This window comes from Macrobrachium nipponense, chromosome 1 (genome assembly GCF_015104395.2).
Source record: "Macrobrachium nipponense isolate FS-2020 chromosome 1, ASM1510439v2, whole genome shotgun sequence".
NCBI lineage: Eukaryota > Metazoa > Arthropoda > Malacostraca > Decapoda > Palaemonidae > Macrobrachium > Macrobrachium nipponense.
Genome location: NC_087200.1, coordinates 171,465,127 through 171,482,502, shown reverse-complemented (window position 1 = coordinate 171,482,502; position 17,376 = coordinate 171,465,127). Strand labels below are relative to the sequence as shown.

At 37.7% G+C, this 17,376-nt stretch overlaps 1 protein-coding gene across 4 annotated transcripts in view; it reads left to right on the top strand.

Annotated features, from left to right (window-relative positions):
• The window catches only part of LOC135219830 (alpha-amylase-like), a 42,797-nt gene that overhangs the window by 16,080 nt on the left and 9,341 nt on the right, over positions 1-17,376 (top strand). For 2 of the 4 annotated variants that reach the window (XM_064256930.1, XM_064256928.1), the window contains 7 exons: positions 8,772-8,943; positions 9,182-9,336; positions 11,183-11,340; positions 13,904-14,082; positions 14,342-14,480; positions 15,190-15,351; positions 16,563-16,710. In XM_064256930.1, coding sequence (XP_064113000.1) covers positions 9,305-9,336; positions 11,183-11,340; positions 13,904-14,082; positions 14,342-14,480; positions 15,190-15,351; positions 16,563-16,710 — 818 coding nt within the window. In that variant the 5' untranslated portion in view covers positions 8,772-8,943; positions 9,182-9,304. Of the gene's footprint in view, positions 1-2,977; positions 3,100-8,771; positions 8,964-9,181; positions 9,337-11,182; positions 11,341-13,903; positions 14,083-14,341; positions 14,481-15,189; positions 15,352-16,562; positions 16,711-17,376 lie in introns of those variants that run through there. The other 2 variants (XM_064256929.1, XM_064256931.1) reach the window with 2 other exon arrangements.

Sequence of the window (17,376 nt, the reverse complement as noted above, 5' to 3'; positions counted from 1 at the left end):
AATAATGTAAAAAATCACTATAATAATCTCCGTATGGGGGTAGTGCCGTTAGTGTACCGCGAGGTTGTCATCCTGTTACACATTTCAAACCTTTCTATTCTCAATTTCCCTTTCAACGCTGAATGACCTCATAGATTCCAGCGCTTGGCCTTTGGCCAAATTCTATATTATATTTCATTCAAAATAATAATAATGATAATATTGTTCGCTGTGTACAAAATCTAAAATCTGCTCTATTTAATGATTCAACAAGGTGCCAAGAGAGATGCTTGCTGTCGGATACGTATCATTCCTCCATATGCAATTTCATTGATCCTTTGCCACACCCTGTATTTGGTCTATACCTCTCGTACTACTCTTTAGCCAATCGATTTGCCTCGGTGGTCGCGGGTTCGATTCTCGGCCATTCCTTAGAGGAGTGAGAGATGTGCATTTCTGTTGATAGAAGTTCACTCTCGACGTGGTTCTGAAGTCACGTAAAGCCGTTGGTCCCGTTGCTCAATAACCACTGGTTATATGCAACGCAAAAGCACCAAACAAACAAACAATCGGTCTGTCCTTTCTTTCATCTGCCAGTCTCATTCATTGGCTCAGATTTCGAAGTGATTTTGTATTGAGAGTAATGTCACAGCATGTACGGTAAGAGGATATAAAGGTATGTCTGAAATTAAATCGGAAACATGAGTGGAAGACTACAATTCTGAAGAGTAGAAGAATGGAAATATGATCTGCTGAAAGTTGTGTTTGAGGAAGTGAAAGTTGATGGGAACAATAAGTGGGTGAGAATATATAAGAGAAGGTGGAATTAATGAAAAACTTGAGGAAGATGTCGACGGTAAGATTACTTTAGAAATAGGAATGGACAACAGAAATAAGAGAAGTTGGAGTTTATTATAATACCCCATCAGCAATTACTCTACACCGAGCTAAGGCATATTTTCCTACGCGTAAAATATAACAAGCGTGGAGGAGGATTCATTGCATGCAAATTGTGTAAGACAGTAGAAGGTCTTGACCACTCCTTAATGAAATACAAGGAGCAAAGCTAAGAAACAATAAAAGCTAAAGAGGCACATCAGCTATATCAAGATCGTGAGATAAAATATAGCTGGAAACGTCTTGTTTACTGAAGAAAGAATAAAAGAGCAGAAAAACAGACAACTCAGAATGTGAAAGACGGATCACAAGAAACTACAACTACTACTATAGTAGATTCACAGCACCGGTGCATCTGATGTCTAGGCCAGTCCCTTACGACGCTCCTGATTGCCTGTTGATAAGCCAATCACAGGGCTGGAAACTCTATCTCCCTCAAGAGTTCACATAGGCAGGAGGTATGTTACACCTTTCCTGAGGGATATGTCTTTCTAAAGCATCCCTCAGGAGAGGTGGAACATACATCCTACCTATGTGAACTCTCGAGAGAGACTGAGAGTTTCCAGCCCTGTCATTGGCTTATCAACAACCAATCAAGAGCGTCGTAAGGGACTGGCCATGACATCAAATTCACGGCTGATGTGAATCTACTATAGTAGTAGGTGAAGAAAACGGAACACTAAGGTGGCCTCCCGACACTAACATTCAGGCGTGCCTGCGTAGGTCTTTTCGACTCTGCCATATCCATTGAGTACTATTCGCTCATGTCGCCGTGCAGGCAGGAAAAAAACTGTGCCGGTTGTCCAGGCAAACCTGCGGAAGGACGCGTGAATGTTAGTGGCGCCCTTCAGTAAGATGGATCATCGGAGATCTGCAGTTGACAGTTTGTTAACCTGGCGATTCTCTCTCCCAGTGTTACAGTATCCTCGTTATCACGGTGGGAGTCAGCGTCTCGCTCCCATCTGAAAGAATTATATACAACAGATACAGAAGGCCATTTGTTGGCCTGATTTGAAGGAATTATAAGGCAGGAAACAGAGAAGAGAAAGCGTGGCGGGTCAGACAGGAGCAAATACGGAAAATGAAGCCTCTGAATTTTCAAGATTTTCCTGAACAAAAACCTCATTGAGTGGTCATGTGTATACTGTGTGATTCAGTAGACATGAAGAGAATGATATATAACTAATTAAGTAAATAATATAAATAATATCTTGCGAAACTGACTTATGCCAAAAATGCTTTAAACTATATTTTTGATTGCAATGTATTTCATCGTGCTCAGAAATTGTGCATATGAATACCCATTTTAGACTCAGAGCATTTCATATTCACTACATTCCGATCAGTCCTTCTTACCATCTACTTCAAGAATTTTAGATTCTCGTGTCTTCCCAGATCAGTTACTCAGCCTCTTTTTCGAAAGACACACTAACAGACATCGTCGAAACAGAATTCCAAGCAAAGAAAACTTTTACGCAGTGGTCATAGAAAAAATTAAATTCCCATTCCTGTAACCCACAGCTAAATCTAGTACCTTCTGATGCACTTATGTGGTTGGTGCATTTGTATGCAATCGCTGTGCAACCTGAGAGCCTATAATAAGCTTTCTGCAAATCAATGAATGTTTAGCTATTGGTAGGAATTTATTACACTACGTAAAAAAAAATAATTGACAATCAAAACATGAATTCTGAAATATCGAAGAACTGCCAATAAGAGAGCAATAAGAATCCCACAATAAAAAATAGTGTAATTTTAACATGACATATTTTGACCTTTAGTTAAGAGGACCGGAGTAAATCATTCCGGTAATTTTATGTAGCCGTGGAATGGTGTTTTACTCCTTGTCCCTGTGTTTATTCTTAGTTCCCAAGAAAAATCAGGGTTGATAAAAAGTCATGCTATATATATATATATATATATATATATATATATATATATATATATTATATATATATATATATATATATATATATATATATATATATATATATATATATATATTCTCTTTATTTTTTACTGAAGCAACAAGCAGACACAAGTCGCAGCGTTTGTCAGTGCGTACCCTGCCAGACGTATTCATTCACACAGTTGCGTTGTCCTTTGTACGACAGTTTTAGCTCGGTCAGCTGTGTAACTCTCGTTGCAAGTTGGTGTGAGTGTAAAGTATGAAATAGTGAATATCTACGCCAATTTTATGAGAAAGTCGACATGTCGCATCCTGTAAGTAATTACGCATGATCTTCTTATAACCGAGATGTGATTAGGCAATGACAAGTAATCTGTTATATGTGATTTTAAAGAAATTGAGTGACCTTGGGAGATTGTTGTAGGCTACGTTGAATAGTTTGTTGACATTCGTGCAGACAGTCTTAGCGCGGGAAATTCGATTTAGAAGCAACCCGGTACTTCAGCTGTGTCAGATGACAGTGGTCTAAAGGTGACTAAGAAGTAAAGAAAATTACGTATTATCAACATAATTAAAGACAGCGTTACAGGTGCTTAACACGATTTTCCATACTGGCGATATATGTGAATTTCATTCGCAGTCTTCATCACTAACACTGTCAACGTAAAAAATAACAATCGTGAAAACCAGTTTTACCATACGTATACGTAAGTCTATTTGTTAGCTAATTGATGGTTGGAGCTGTAAAACTGCCTAACGTATGAACGTAATAATTGGAGAGGACAACATTTCCCTAATTATGCGTTTTATATAATCGCTTTCCCCAACGTTGACTACAGCACTTTCCCTGGATTTTGAATTGAGTGAGGTGTTTGTTGTCCTCCACCCCCCACCCCCCCCACCCCCGCTCCACCTCCTCTCTCTCTCTCTCTCTCTCTCTGTCTCTCTCTCTCTCTCTATATATATATATTATATATATATATATATATATATATATATATGTGTGTGTGTGTGTGTGTGTGTGTGTGTGTGTGTGCCTTTTGTATCTAACTCAACTGATATTAACATTTGAACTCTCACTGCAAAAACCAGCATCCTTATCTGTGAGATGCCCAATGAGAGAGAGAGAGAGAGAGAGAGAGGACTCATTCTTATTGTTAGGTTCACTTGATCACCTATCAACATTTCAAATCTTATTGATATTTTGATAAATTATTCCTTTTGAAAAGGAATACTACATATACTTTCTTTCAGTCTAATATATAAATGAATTATATTTCAGTTGCAAACATAATTCGACCCATGGTTGTACACAACCCTTTAAACCTGCAACAAATACCTCAACCATATTATTAATATTTTGTTTCGGACTTTTTAATAGTTTATTTGAGATTGATTAATAGCTTATTTCAGAGGGATTAATGTCTTATTTCAGACTGATTACCAGCTTATTTAAGACATTAAAAGCTTATTTTAGGCTGATTAATAGATTACTTAAGAATATTAACAGATTATTTAAGATTGATTAATAGATAATTATTTCAGACTGATTTATAGCTTATTTTAGGCTAATTAATAGCCATTTCAGTGCTGCTTTGTCCCTTTCTCTCTCTCCTAAATATTTCCGATTGTGTGTGTGTGTGTGTGTGAGAAAGAGAGAGAGAGAGAGAGAGAGAGAGATTTCCTCAAGTAAGACAAACTTCGATTCGAATACCTTCCATACTCATTATTTTAATTCCAAATTAAACTCTGTCAATGCCAGTATTAGTTATTAGCTAAATAAAACCTAACATATATTTAAGTAAGACAAATGATTTCAACCGAAGAGCCAGCCGTCCGAACAGTTGAGGAAACTCCCCCCCCCCCCCCCAACACACACACAAACAGTTGACCCACCTTGTGAGACACTTCGACCTTAGAGCTAGCTGCCCGAACTTGGGTGGCCATATTCGAGTTGGCCACTATGTTTCTTTAGACGCAGTCTTGGGCAAACAATCATCTCGTAAGCCAGAAGTGTTTCTCTGTGGGGGGTAAAATTGTTCCCCCAAACAGTTAACCTCCTTGGGAAACACTTCAACCTACTATGGGTTTCACAGACAGTGCAAGCACGTTTTTTGGCAATAACTCTGTAATGAACACTCGTATCGGTACGAGACTTTGCTATAGTGTATTACGCCCAGTGCCGTAATTTATAAAAGTATCATGAATCACTAATTGTAAACAATAAAGGCACTTGTCCTTGTACAAAGAGGCAAAAACTCGATTAGCCAGAAATGGATTCGAACAAGTCAAGAGCTTCGCCTACCTTCTCCCCCCATCTCCACCGCCACCCCTCTCCGTCTTCCTTCCCTCACCTTCCCTTCCCTCTCTCTCTCTCTCTGAAAGTTGCTTCGGTTTAAACTTTTGTATTTTTTTCTATCTATATATCTATCTAATAATATACTGTTGTATATATTTAACGAAGTCGGTTGTTAGCTGCCAGTTAACTGATTTATTTATGCATCGATCTGCTCATTTCTCTCTCTCTCTCTCTCTCTCTCTCTCTCTCTCTCTCTCTCTCTCTGTGGTAGTGGTTACCTACTGTAAATGGTTATTAGAGTGATAGATATCTGAATGTATGGTGGAGTAGTAAAACAATAGACACTATGATTTATGGTAAAGAGACTGTTATACTTGTGGTTGGTTACCTTCTTCGTAATCCACATTTGGGCTCAGGGTATCAGCAATATAGAACTTGTATTACGAAGGTGAAGAAGAGATGGACACCACGGAACTTAACTGTTGGCATGGTTGCAGAAATGCGTGTCACGCAACTTTTCAACATTTTTAGCCATGAGAAAGCCGCTAATTGCCTTCAGGTTGGTTTGAATAGGTAACTGGTTATAGTTACTCTGTGTTACAAATAAAAATTGAGTCTTTCTACCGGATATTCATCAGAGTTAAAGCCTTGATTATGCCGACGTACATATTTTTACGTCATGAATAATTATTTTGGGTATTTATATGCATATATATATATATATATATATATATATATATATATATATATATATATATATACACATACATACCGACTGGATCATTACATATATACAACAATCTATATTATTAGATAGATAGATAGATAGAATAAAATACAAAATAAAGTTAAACTGTAGCAACTTTCAGAGAGCGAGAGAGAGAGAGAAGGGAAGGTGAGGGAAGGAAGACGGAGAGGGGTGGCAGTGGAGGTGGGGGGAGAGGGTAGGCGGAGCTCTTTACCGTTGTGTTTGTATCCATTTCTGGATAATCGAGTTTTTGCCTCTTTGTACAGGGACAAGTGTCATTATTCTTAACAACTAGTGATTCATGATACTCTTATAAATTACGGCACTGGGTGTAATAGAGTTATTGCCAAAAAACGTGCTTGCACTGTATGTGAAACCCATAGTAAGTGCCAGCCACCCAAGGTTAGCCTCATTCGAGTTCACCACTATGTCTCCTGGAAAGCTCTAATAGGCAGAAGAGTTAGCTCATAGGCCAGAAAGATTCCCCTGTGTGGGTAACTGTTGCCGCTGCCGTCTCCCCCCTCCCTCCTCCCTCTCCCCCCCTATGGGCAACACTTCGACCTGTTTAAATTTAGTTAGCCACTTTCAAGTTGACCACCTGTATTTCTTTGGAAGCAGATTTGGTCAAACAATCAGCTTGTAAGCCAGGGTTCACCTCTGGGTAACTGTTCCCTCATGCAGTTGACTTCCTTAGGAAACATTTCGACCTAAGAGCTGGCCACTCAGACTTAGTTGCCCACCTTCGAGTTGGCCACTTGTGTTTTTTTGGAAGCTCCTTTAGTCAGAACAGTCAGCTCGTAGACCAGAAGTGTTTCCCTTGGGGGATAACTGTTTCCCCAAGCATTTGCCTCCATAGAAAAACACTTCAACATAAGAGCTGTCTGCCCAGTGCCCAGTCATGGCTGGCCATCCGAGCACTTGGGCAAACAGTCAGCTCGTAGACCAAAAGTGATCTCCTGGGGGAGCAAATATACCCCCAAACAGTTGGCCCCCTGAGGAAACACTTTGACCCATGAGCTAACCGCCGAAGGTTAGTTCTACCCAATAGATTGTCACCTTGCTTTTTCCAGCAGCCCCAAGTTGTTTTCCATTCACAGCCATGGGCGCTAGTCTGGGTCATGTTCAGCCAGCACGTCTGCATTGGTTGGCCAGGGAACTTCCAGCAGGCCCCCAACAGCCATCCATCCTCCAGCATTGGACATAAGTTCAGGTTATGTTCAGCCAGCACCTCCAGTTTAGTTTCTTGTCCTCGTTGCAGGGCCGGGAAACTTTCAGCAGCCCCTCAACTGCCTTTCATCCACCAGCCTTGGGCACAAATGCAGGTCATATTCAGGGCCCATGGAAGGAAAGATGAGGGATGAATGTTTGTATGTAGCTGAAATTTAAATCAGTATGGTACAAAAGCTACACAATCTAAACAAATACTGTATGTACTTTAAAACTGCAAAAAAACAAATAGACCGTCATTAAGGACACATTTATAATTATAATATAATTGGAATTGGAGGCATTCCAGGAATTATTGGTGCTGGTGACCCCTTGTGGCGTTTCTTTGTAACATACACAGCCTGAAACATCAATGGTGCGTGATGTCGTATTTCTTTGACTTCCTGCAGTCCTTAATTTTTCTGCCACTTGAAGTTTTTCTTTTGCGTACATCTACCTCCTGTTGAGGTGACACATTTCCCTTCTTTTATTGACAACATTTTGGAATGGCCTTCCTTTGCTGAGTCACTGATGCTGGCCTTCTAATACTACTTCAAAGAACTTCCTATCACTGCAATATGAGTACAGTATAATGTTGTTGTTGATGATGAAATATGTGTTGTCATAATCTTTCTCTAATATTATTTTACTCTCCACTTTTCACTTTTCACATTTGGGTATTCTGTTCTATGGAAACTTGATGTTTAACAGGGCAATCTCACTTTCATTGAATCAGTGCTCATTACCAGAACTGTTTGGGCAGAATTTTAGTACCTCAGTCTTACCGCACTACTTGTTCAGTTACTGATGTTACTGATAAAACTAGCCTATTGCCCTAGATAAAGGTTTTGTTTGTTAAAGGCTGCCTGTGGATGCTTGAAAGGCATGCTGTACTCTACAGTGTTTTGGCTAAATATAAAAGTATACTCCAATAACAATGTGGTTAATGTATATAAAAACAAAAATCTCCCATTACATTGCCTAACCCTCAAAGAGAGTAAGACAGCAGCACAATTTAAAGGCTGTGTACGGTATTTACTAATAGGAAAAAATCTGCTGTAACAGTTAGGAACCTTTGGCCAGGGAAGAAGGAAATTTGGGGCCGTTTCTCCAACATCTGTGACTGAATGTTGATTAACCTAGTTTTCATTGGGGCCATATGAAGGCAATCAAAAGCTTTTCAATAGCTACTTTTATACACACGATGAATTAACTGTCGAATGATGTATGTATTTTTCACTAAGAGTAACTTCTCAGTACGTAATTGATGCACCACTGATTGCCAATAGCTCATGTGATTTGGCATTGGGTAGGATCTCTTGCTATTGCCAGGTGTCCAGTGACCACAGTCTGAAACAAGGCGAAATGGGTAGAGGGACTGAGGTCCCCACATAGTAGCGCACAGTAAAATCCAGTTGAAATGCCTCGGGCATAAAAAGTTGCCTTTTTAGCACACGTCTGCTACTGGATTGTCAGGGTGGCTATCTTATGAAAATTACTACGATTTGGACTTTTCTGATATGGGACGCATCGCTAATTCCCACTATTCAAATAAAAGAAAATGCTGGAAAGAAAATATTTGAGGAATTCATGAAAATTTCTCAAGATTACTTTTAAATGTAATATTTTATTTGGATCCAAAAAATCTTATATAACAAAATAGTTCACAATTAAGATCATATGCCAAATATTCCTATAATATTAACTTTATCGTGTTTCTTTTCATTCCATAGTTTTGTAGGCTTTGCCTACACCTTGGCTGTTTGGGCAGGGCAGGAAGAAGGATACGAGAACCCTGCCTGTGGAGGGAAATCTGTCATCGTCCACCTCTTCGAATGGAAGTGGACAGACATAGCCCTGGAGTGTGAAAGGTTTTTAGCCGGTGCCGGATTCTGCGGTGTTCAGGTCTAGCTTATTCAGTTGAAGTAATTGCTATGTCATGGTTTTATAGTTGCTTTTTGGGTATATTTCATGTATTTAAACAATGATTGTGAATGTGAAGTTATTTATGTAAATACAACTATAATAATAATACAACAGCATTGGGGTATACAAAGTCTCGTTTTGAATGTTTCTTTAATAATTTCATTCTATCATATCCCTTGCATTGAATATACCTGTTTTGACATTTCCCCTGGTATAGGTTTCTCCTCCAAATGAACACACAGTGATTACGACAGACTACCCGTATCCTTGGTGGCAGAGGTACCAACCAGTGTCATATAAGCTCCACTCCAGATCAGGGACAGAGGAGGAGTTTGTTGATATGGTTCATCGTTGTAATGCTGTAGGTGTTAGGTAAGTTAAAAAGAGTCAGACATATGTACGTATATGTTTTGCTCATGTGTATTTTCATGTTGATGAAAACATTTTTCCAACATTATGCCCTTACCTGTACTGGGGGATGGCTCCAGAAAAAACTACGATGGCAACTATCCATCCATATTTGAGGTGCTGATACTGCTGAATTGTGTACAAACTTGCACAAAAAATGGCACACTCACACACACACATATGTATGTATGTATGTATGTATGCATGATCCTCAAGGGCTGTTACTAAACATGGAGAAACATACTTGACACCCCCAGGGTCTAGTACTAAACACAGCGACACAGTGTAGATGAATCACTGTTCAGCCGTGTTTGGTGTGTACAAACTTGCACAAAAAATTACACACGCACACACATATAGATGTATGTATGTATGATCCCCAAGGGCTATTACTAAACACGGCGAAACACACTTGGCACCCACCAGGGGCTAGAAGTGAACACGGCGACACACTGTAGATGAATCACTGTTCAGCCGTGTTTGGTACCAGCCCTGGGGGATCAAATGGTTTCATATATTTATTGTAACATATTTACATATTGTATTTTCGTAAACACGCATGACTTATTAGTTTTCTGAAAAAGAAAAGTATTGTGCTGGCTTTTTCTGTCTGCCCTCACATCTTAGAAACTTCTGAGGACAGAGGGCAGCAAATCGGTATGTTGATCATCCACCCTCCAATCATCAAACATACCAAATTACAGTCCACTAGCCTCAGTAGTTTTGATTTTATGTAAGGTTAATTTTAGCCATTATTGTGCATTGGCAACGATATAAATCAGGGTACCACCGGGCCGTCGTTAAAGTTTCATGGGCCGTGGGCCCGTGGCTCATACAGCATTATACCGAGACTACCGAAGGATATAGATATGCTTTTCGAGGCCTTGATTATACGCTGTGCAGAAAACTCGATCGCGCCGAAGAAACTTCTGCACAGTTTTTACTTGTTTATAATTGGAGTTAGGTTACAATTACTCCGTAATATCTAATTCACTTAAACCTTGAGGATAACTTAACACCCAACAGGAATTATAACTGGTAATAACACCCAACTCCTGATAACCGAATGGATGAGACGGCTGTCTATCACTGTTTTAAATCCAAAGGTCACAGTGTTGAATCCAGGCTTGGGCAGATAAACCTAACAATCATAATTCCCTTTAGGCCCAAGTTACTCCAAAGGTGAAGTGAAGTCGATGATAAGGAATGCATATAACATTTATGTGCACATTTTATGAAAAGTAATAATATACAAAAGAATTACAATGAGAATTTTTGTTCGCTGTTTTTGTATTGGTGTAAATCTCATTACATTTAGCAATTCATGTTTTTTAGGTTAGCATATTTCCAAAACCTTTAAGGCAGAAATTGGCTTTATGGCAGACTGTAACCATTAATTTAAAAGCAGTTTTTCAAGTTCTATTTTTTGAAATTTTAATTAAATTTACATTCTGGCCTACTATCCCAATTATTTTTTTCTATGACTGTACTTCACGCCCATGTTAGTCGGGTTTAAAGTGTCAATCTAAAGACTTTCAAGGAAGAGAAGAGTATATGTTAGAAATCCCATACGTAAGCTCCTGTGTTTCTCAGCATTTGTATTTATTACTTGGACTGTGACGTGTACATTGCAAGTCTTCATGATAAAATAAGTGATATCAAACATTGTGAAGGCTGTGGTACCATATGAATATAAGGTCCTGGTGTAGTTTTTATTCATTTCATGCATAACTAAACTGAATCCTTCCTGCCCTATTAGAACTACAGTCTTTCGCTTTCCTTTCGATCCGCTTCCCTGCCCCTCTTACAGAATCTTTGTGGATGCTGTCATCAATCATATGGCGGGAGTTGGTCGTCATGGTGAGGGCTCTGCTGGGTCCAGCTTCGACTCCGATGCCAGGGATTTTCCCGCAGTCCCTTACAAAGCTGATAACTTCACCCCGAGGGACTTGTGTCCGTCTAAGAGTGGTATGTGAATGTCCTCTTCTCTTTTTCTTTCAGTCAGCTCCTGTTACTGTGGACGTATCCGCTTCAAACTCTCCTTGCATATATATATTATATATATATATATAATATATATATATATATATATATATATATATTATGTATGTACTCCTCCAAACGAGCACACTGTGATAGCTTGCAGTTCTTTGAAATTAATGGTCATATTTAAAAAAAAAAAAAACTTGAATAAATTTTAAATTGCTACCTTGATTCATACAAATCGTTTGGGATACAGAGATATTTCGTTTCAAAAATTCAGTTTTCAGTTATTTTCAAAGTATTGTTGAAATTGCACCTATTATTCTTTCTTTAATGGCATATCATTGCTGAAAATTTTTTGCTTTTACCCCAATGTTATTTGCTTAGTTCATTTCATCTCTCAAATATGGTTTACTCTTAGTTCCCTATTTCAATATACCTCGAGTGAATATTTGAACAGTTAAATCCTGACGTATCATGATAACTATGGTAACATTGCGTCTCGGGCGCATATTCCTGAAGTCTGGATGGAAATAGACCCCCTCGGATATTAGAACCAATCAGAGTGTGATTTGTAGCGGTGACGTCGTGAGACTCCGCCCTCCTAGCGCTACCACGTATAAGCTTTTCTTAATTCTTGCAGAAGCACCAGTTATATTAATCTTATCTTATATGATAGGTTTAATATTGGTAAATATGGTTATTATAGATGTATACAGATAATATGTATCAACTATGTTGTACCAGCTAATATTTACGCTATCGCTTATGCATCATAAGTTACTGAGATATGCAAGGAATATGGGACCATTGCTCAATGAAACACGCAGAAAGCCATGCCCATAACAATCAGCCGCTTCATTACATAATAATTCATGCAGAAGCACCAGTTTTGAGAATATAATCTTGTGAGAGGTTATGATATTGGTAAATATAATTATTAAAAAAAAGTACCGAGATACGCAAGGCATATGGCTGGCAACATTGCTCAATGAAACACACCAGAAGGGATATGATCCCATGTCAATCAGCTGTTTCGTTACGTAATACTTCACCCATTGAAAAAATGACTCAACTACTCATATTGGCCTCGACACTTAGGCATTTAGTATATGAAGTAGGCTGACAGTTTAAAATGTTTTTTACTTTGAATTTTATTTGGAATCATTGTAACCCTTCAAAATGCACAAATTTTGCCCTGTTGATCATATATATGTCTTCTGCAAGTTGATTTGTTCTTTGCTGCTTATATACATATATATTTTCTATTGTTGTTTTGTAGTTTTTACTCAGTGTTTTTGAAATGTATATATTTAGTCAGGTTTGGCTAGAATACGGATGGTAATTCATGTTCGGAAGCATACATGGTGTGAGACAGGAAATATAGTCTTTTATTTTTGTTGCTAGGGTAAATCTATGTTGCAATAAAAAAAAGCATATTCTTTTAATAATATCCAACGGAAATGAGTAGCAAATTCATTCTAGTCAAAGAAAAATATACCAGAAAAAATTTTCAATTTGCAGATATGTAATAAAGCACAAATTTACGCTGTGTATTACAACCAAGGCCATGCTCAGGTTTTGTTGTGCAGATATCCTAAACTATTCAAAATTTTTGCTTTGCTTGTATTATACATATTACCATTGCAGCCTCGGATACCAAAAAGCTTTCCTTTGCTGATATTTCATTGTAAATTTTAAAATCAACTACGTAGCTTGGAATATAAGGGAAAAAAACAAATTATTTACAAAAGATTATTTCATACAAAAGTTTATTATATACAAAAGATTATTCACATACAATTTTTGATGTTGAATATTTCTCTCCACTTGTCGAAATCTTCCCTTGATTTAGCATTAGTTCGTAAGCACACGAAATCTTTATTTTTCTGCAAAATAATATTATGGAAGCCACTGCCTTCAAAATCTAGCAACTCGGGATTTCTTGTACACTCCATAGTGACTAAAGTACAAGTAACACACGACGAAAACAACGACTAGGGGGACTATAGACTACAGACTCAATCAATTCGACAGAAGTTACAGAACAGGAACAGCAGATGCGGTTTGTTTACATTGAGCAATGGTGCCATTTACCTTGCGTACTCAGACTCTCAGTACCTTTTTATAACAATAAGCTCCAGCGTAAATGCTAACTGGTATAGCATAGTTGATACATATATTCTGTATGCATCTATAATAACTAATATATTTACCAATATTATAACGTATTATATAAGAATATTTTCAAAACTGGCGCTTTTGCAAGAATTAAGAAAAGTTTTTAGGTGGTAACAGTAAGGAGGGCGGAGTCTCACAACGTCACCGCTCCAAAACACGCTCTGATTGGTTCTAATATCCGAGAGGGTCTATTTCCATCCAGACTTCAGGAATATGACGCAGGGTAACCATACGCAAGCACCACACGGTGGTGGACAGATGGAAAAAACCGAGTATAAGTGAACAGAATTTTTTTTTTTTAACCAGTAGCTGCCATTTCGGTGGTAGAAAGTTGTATTTTTTTTATTAGTTTTCTCCTCTATAACAGGGACTGTTGACAACTACACCGATCCCTACAACGTTCGTAACTGCTACCTTCTTGGACTGACCGACCTCTACGGTGCCACAGACTACGTCAGGCAGACTGTTGCTGCATATTTCAACAAATTGGTGGACATAGGTGTGGCAGGTTTCAGAGTCGACGCATCGAAGCATATGTGGCCAGAGGTACTACTTGCTTGTCGTGAAGATCTTTACTTTGGATATCAATGTTCATGACACGTATCTTATTGTTTTTCATTGACTGATTCTTTACATTTTTCTTTTAGATATTTTTCTGGTTCCGTGTTGAGTCTTTTCATGTAAACGACATCATGTTGAAATATTGTCCTTGAGAATATTGAACTTATATTTTTATTAGTCTTGATGCAGAATGGCTTTATCTTCGACGGCCAAAGCTTGCCATTTATTTTCATTTTCTCTTCAGGATCTAAGAGCTATATTAGAGCTGACCCATGACCTCAACACGGAGCAAGGCTTCCCTGCTGGAACAAGGCCTTTTTTTGCCCATGAGGTCATTGACTTGGGTAATGGGGCAGTGACACCCCAGGAATATTATGGCTTAGGTATGCATTTAAGTGTTTAAACGTAAAGTTTGTGTGTGCGTGTAGTGAATATGTACATATTAATTATTTGAAAAGTAATTACTTCATAAAGATTTTATAGATCAATAGAAGAAGAGCATCTTATTATATCAGTATAAGTTAAGTTTAGGTAATTTATGATAAAAATTATGAATATCACACCTATTTGACCTTTTCATTATTTTGTTCTAGCTTTAGTTAGCGAGTAGAATGATAAATGCGTATTTGTGGAATTATTTTAATGGCTTCTCCAGTAAAACCTCTTTTCACTCATTTGCCTGAACAGGACAGGATTAAATTGTTTTAGTGCCATAAGATTTAGTATGATAAGAAAACGAAGCACTGCCGTTGTTGAACAAACTATAAGCCATTGAATTAATTTATTTTTTATAATAGTTATGAATTTTGCATTGATATCAAAATTTTGGTTTCTTTAAATCCTTATAAATATTTATAGATATATTTTTTATTTTAGCTCTGATGAATTGCACATTAAACCTTGAATGCAAACAAAAGGAAAAATTTCTTTTCTGTACCAAAATGCTTAGTAAAATACTGAATGACCAGTCAGTATTGTAATGCAATTAATAGTTCTGTTTTCAAAGTAAATTGATTTATTGACAGGTTTGTATTTCTGCTCGGTTTTATTTTTTATTTTGTATGTCTTGTATCTTGTCCTGTTTCTCAACAGGTCGAATAACAGAATTCAAATATTCCCAGAAGATTGCTTTGGGCATACAGGAACTCGACCAGCTAAAGAATGTGTATGAACCTGGCAGTGGGATGGTAGATCCAGACAAGGCTTTTGTTTTTGTGGATAACCACGACAATCAGCGTGGACATGGTGGTGCTGGTAAGTAGGTTTTCCTTTCACCCATCTGGCAATACCCCTTCTGAAGGGGATGAAGCATGTGGTGGGAAATTGAGGTTACCACCACCGGGCCTCTATCCACCATTGCAGCAACTCACTACTTTAGAACAATGTTATTTAGCAGAGCACTCCTGATAATGCTGGACCTGCACTAGAGACCTGTGTAAGTAAAGTCTTCTTGCTTGGTTTATGGTAATGGTCTCCTAGTCTTGCGAAAACTACCTATACTCTGTTTTTTTCCATCTGTCCATCCGCCTGCGTCCCAGGCTTTAAATAGTTACGCTATGAGTAAGTTTTAGGTAAATAAAAGGATATCTGGGTGTACATTTGCAATTGAAAAGTGTTTTAATAATTTACTGTATTCGAATTACACCGTTAATATTCAAAATAGGATATTATTATAATTGTTGAATGTAAGCTGAATGTAACTAGTATCTAGAGCCCGGGACGCAGTGTTACCATACGCAAACACCACAGGCGGGAGGACAGATGGAAAAAAACAGAGTATAGGTGGTAGGTTGCCTCTGTAGTAGCACTCATGGATCCCATCCTTATGCAGAGAGTTAAATCTCAACTTTAATGCTATTCCTTTCCCCCAAGGAATTCATAACCATACACTAGGTCCTCTTCTGCCTTGGGATATGGTGCATTAGAATTTCAAATGATCGGCTATGGCATCAGTAAAACCAGTACGTATTTCCATTTCAACCGCCGCGATAGTAGTCAAATTTAATCATCTAAGAAATAAACAAACTCTATATCAAGGCATAATTGTTGCTTTCTGTGTTTCCTTGCTTTAAGTGATTAAGTTTACTTATTTTCATGGGCTGCTCTGGAAGCAAGAGCATCTTATATCACCACAAGGCTAGCTTAATCTGAAACAAAAAATAATTACGTATTTTATTCTGGGGTAATACTCTGGTAATAGAAACATGGCAAGCTGTATTTGTTCAGTCATTTACTAAGTTTAATTAGCTTCAGTGTAAATTCAGTAGTTTTTTTTAAATTGCTGGCATATTGTTTGCAAAGTGTGTGATAAAGTTAAAATATGTCTGGTGTTTTTTAATATTTTGGCTTATTTGTCAGTACCACATAGGCAGTTATGAATAGGTAAAGGCCTAATTGGTAAAGATTTTTACATACAATATTTTTGTTCTCTTCAAGCTATGACGCCATTGTCTGCCATCTTTTAGGTGACACTCTGTCTCATAAGTGGCCTCATGATTACCGTCTTGGTGTGGCATTCAGCCTCGCTCAGCCATACGGCTTCACTCGCATCATGTCTTCTTATTACTTTGGTGATGATTCGGATGCTGGGCCTCCGCATTATAGTGATTACTGGTAAGTTGTAGAAGTTTGTTCAATCCAAAGGATTGTCGAAATCCTTATTTCTGTAGGCTGGTTAAGCTAAATTTTCATTAGAAATAGTAATTGCACACGATAGAGAAATTATTTTTTCCACATTAATTATGTAGGTTTTGCTCAAATTAACAGATAGCACAGACTCTAGGAATTTCTGCTTGATTGAGTCTCATCAGGGTTGCAGTTGAGAGGTTTATGATTCCACTGATTTGCTAACTATAGTTCCTATTAATTTGTTAATTGAAGACTGAGACACTTTGATTAAACTGCCGGCAAATTAACCTTGTAACTCCTGTCACAGCTCAGTAGAAGTTTAATGATTTGCATTAGAACTTAGAAATTTGAGTTTCAAGGTGACTTCGAACAAACTTTACAACCACCACTTGTTCTTGTAAGAATGGATGGTCAAGTTAGTCAATAAATTAATTGTCGCCACCTTATTTTTCATTATATCTGTCGACCATGAACAGTATAAATATAAAGACTGTATTCGCAAGGTTTATCTCCATATGATACGAAGTAGATGACAAAGTTATAACTCTTTCAGTATTTTTTTATTTTATTTTTGAACTACCTGGTTCCTTCATCGTTTACTTAAAATAAATTGAAATTATATTTTGCAAAATACTTCACGATTTAAGCCTA